The sequence below is a fragment of the Hyalella azteca genome, unplaced genomic scaffold, assembly GCF_000764305.2.
Source record: "Hyalella azteca isolate HAZT.00-mixed unplaced genomic scaffold, Hazt_2.0.2 contig13406, whole genome shotgun sequence".
Classification (NCBI taxonomy): Eukaryota; Metazoa; Arthropoda; class Malacostraca; order Amphipoda; family Hyalellidae; genus Hyalella; species Hyalella azteca.
The window spans coordinates 396,825-398,635 of NW_025943329.1; the positions used below are offsets into that span (position 1 = coordinate 396,825).

General features: G+C 37.8%; 1 protein-coding gene across 1 annotated transcript; it reads left to right on the top strand.

Annotated features, from left to right (window-relative positions):
- Positions 1 to 988: 988 nt before the first annotated feature.
- Positions 989 to 1,597, top strand: LOC125178874 (carbohydrate sulfotransferase 1-like; the record flags this gene model as incomplete). Its single annotated transcript, XM_047883653.1, has 1 exon — positions 989 to 1,597. A coding segment is annotated over one exon (609 nt), but the record flags the coding sequence as incomplete, so codon positions are not given.
- Positions 1,598 to 1,811: the final 214 nt, after the last annotated feature.

Here is a 1,811-nt window from a genome sequence, read left to right on the forward strand (position 1 = left end):
ATATATGGATATATATACATAATAAATAATATTAGTTTTAGATGGCAGAATTTGCTAATATATACGCGTGGATACTAATTGGGACGAGATGGATTGGGAGATGGTTACTAATTGGGACGATTGATATCTTGAACTTCATTAAAATATTTTAAATTGTGCCCCTCCCCCGACTTTCAGAATGAAGGCCGGATCGAAATTTAAAATTTTAAAATTTTTGTCAAAAATTATATCTATGTATAAGGAAGAGACAAAATTATGTTCGCTATATTTTGCTTACATACACGTGTCTTATGGCGCCATTCGAAACGAAAACGTCAACACGACCACAAATATTTCCCATTCATTGAACTTGTTCTAAATTTTTGACAGAGTGTTTTAAACATTGATAAAATATTGCACAAAACCTTGCACTAATGATTCACCACGAGGTCGAGAGACCATTCCTATTAAATATAAATTGCACGTTTTTCACCAGTTCATAATAACCCGCTACCCAATTAAGGAGCGAAACCAAGTCTCGCTTTACGAATGTATTACCGCCTTGCCTTTGAACTAAAAATTTGTTCTGTGTTTGTTCTACAGTGTTTGGTGTACAGTGCTCGTTGTACTGTGTTTTTATCTACTGGGTTTGTTGTACATGCATGTTTGTTGTACTGTGTTTGTTCTACTGTGTTTTTTTATTGTGTTTGTTGTACAGTGTTTGTTGTACAGTGTTTGTTGTACAGTGTTTGTTGTACTGTGTTTGTTGTACTGTGTTTGTTGTACTGTGTTTGTCTTACTGTGTTTGTCTTACTGTGTTTGTCTTACTGTGTTTGTCTTACTGTGTTTGTCTTACTGTGTTTGTTGCACTGTATTTATGGTGCAGTGTTTTTGTACTGTATTTGGTGTACTGTGCTTGTTGTACTGTGTTTTTTTTGTATTATGTTTGTTGTACTGTGTTTGTTGTACTGTGTTTATTGTACTGTGTTAATCTTACTGTGTTAATTCCACAGAAAGTACCGGGAAACAGCTCGGCCTCCCCACCGCCAGCCCCGCCCTCCCTCCTGGGGCTACAAACCTCCTCGTGTTGAGTTCAGGTCCCCGCAGCGGCTCCACCTTCCTTGGGGAACTCTTATCTCTTCCCCCCTCCACGTTCTACTTCTACGAACCTAACCAGCTTCTGGCCAAAGACTTATTCGTTCAGGAAAAAATTTCTCACCTTTTAAGTGAGTTTTTTAACTGTAACTTCAGCTATTTTAATTTCACTTCACATCATTTAGTGTACCGAACTTTGCGACACTCAAGTATCCGGAAATGTTTGGTCCGCAAGAGATGCGGAGTGCCCGATATGGTCAAGATGCAGGAGCTCTGTAGGAGTGCCCAGCGTCGGGTCATTAAGACGATCCTCATGCCAGTGCGCTGGATTGCAGGATTGACTGAAAATCCTGCAGAAAATCTCAAAGTCGTTCATCTCGTTCGTGATCCAAGAGGAACATTTTTGTCGGCCAGAAAACTCGGATACGAAACTCCTGATGTGAAGGGATGTCAACCCATCACCGAGGTACGTACTTCATTTCATCACAATAATATCATTAGTAAAATATTTCTCGAAAATTAAGAGGAATAGCCCGGCGTTATCACTGATACGTGATACCTTTATCCTTAATCCAGTCACCGTGAAATCTCATTATCATTTTAAAACCAATATACGTTGACTTAAGAACTCCCGTCGAGAAATTTTTTTGTGAAAAAGGAATCATATATATCTCTTCTACTCACATTTTCAAGTTATCTTAATAAAAAATACAAATTAAATTAAAAAATTAAAAATT